Here is a 327-nt window from a genome sequence, read left to right on the forward strand (position 1 = left end):
AGAGGGAAAAAGAAAAACTTACTTATCATATTTCTAACGTTTACTAAAAGAAAGCAAACAAATATATAAGGCATTACCAACAATTCACGTCTTTATAATGACATTCATAATAAAACACGTCTATGACATGAATCTCACGATGATTTACAGCAACACCGATTGCAATGTCCCACAGCGGCGAGTAAGATGAAAAAGGCTGAAAAAAAATGGAGAAGAATAAATAGATAGAAATGGGTAGACACAATAACAATGAGAATAGAGATGTGGTGAACAAGGAGAATGAGGAGAAAATGAGAAGAGAGAGAAGGGGGAGTGAAAAATTAATTT

The 327-nt window shown here is 33.6% G+C and overlaps 1 protein-coding gene across 1 annotated transcript in view; it reads right to left on the reverse strand.

The window, feature by feature from the left end:
• Positions 1-25: 25 nt before the first annotated feature.
• Positions 26-327, reverse strand: part of LOC119586956 — a 22,096-nt gene continuing 21,794 nt past the window's right edge. Inside the window, exon 4 of the mRNA XM_037935691.1 lies at positions 26-196. Coding sequence (XP_037791619.1) covers positions 135-196 — 62 coding nt within the window. The 3' untranslated portion in view covers positions 26-134. The remainder of the gene's footprint in view (positions 197-327) is intronic.

The sequence above is a fragment of the Penaeus monodon genome, chromosome 22 (genome assembly GCF_015228065.2).
Source record: "Penaeus monodon isolate SGIC_2016 chromosome 22, NSTDA_Pmon_1, whole genome shotgun sequence".
Lineage (NCBI taxonomy): Eukaryota > Metazoa > Arthropoda > Malacostraca > Decapoda > Penaeidae > Penaeus > Penaeus monodon.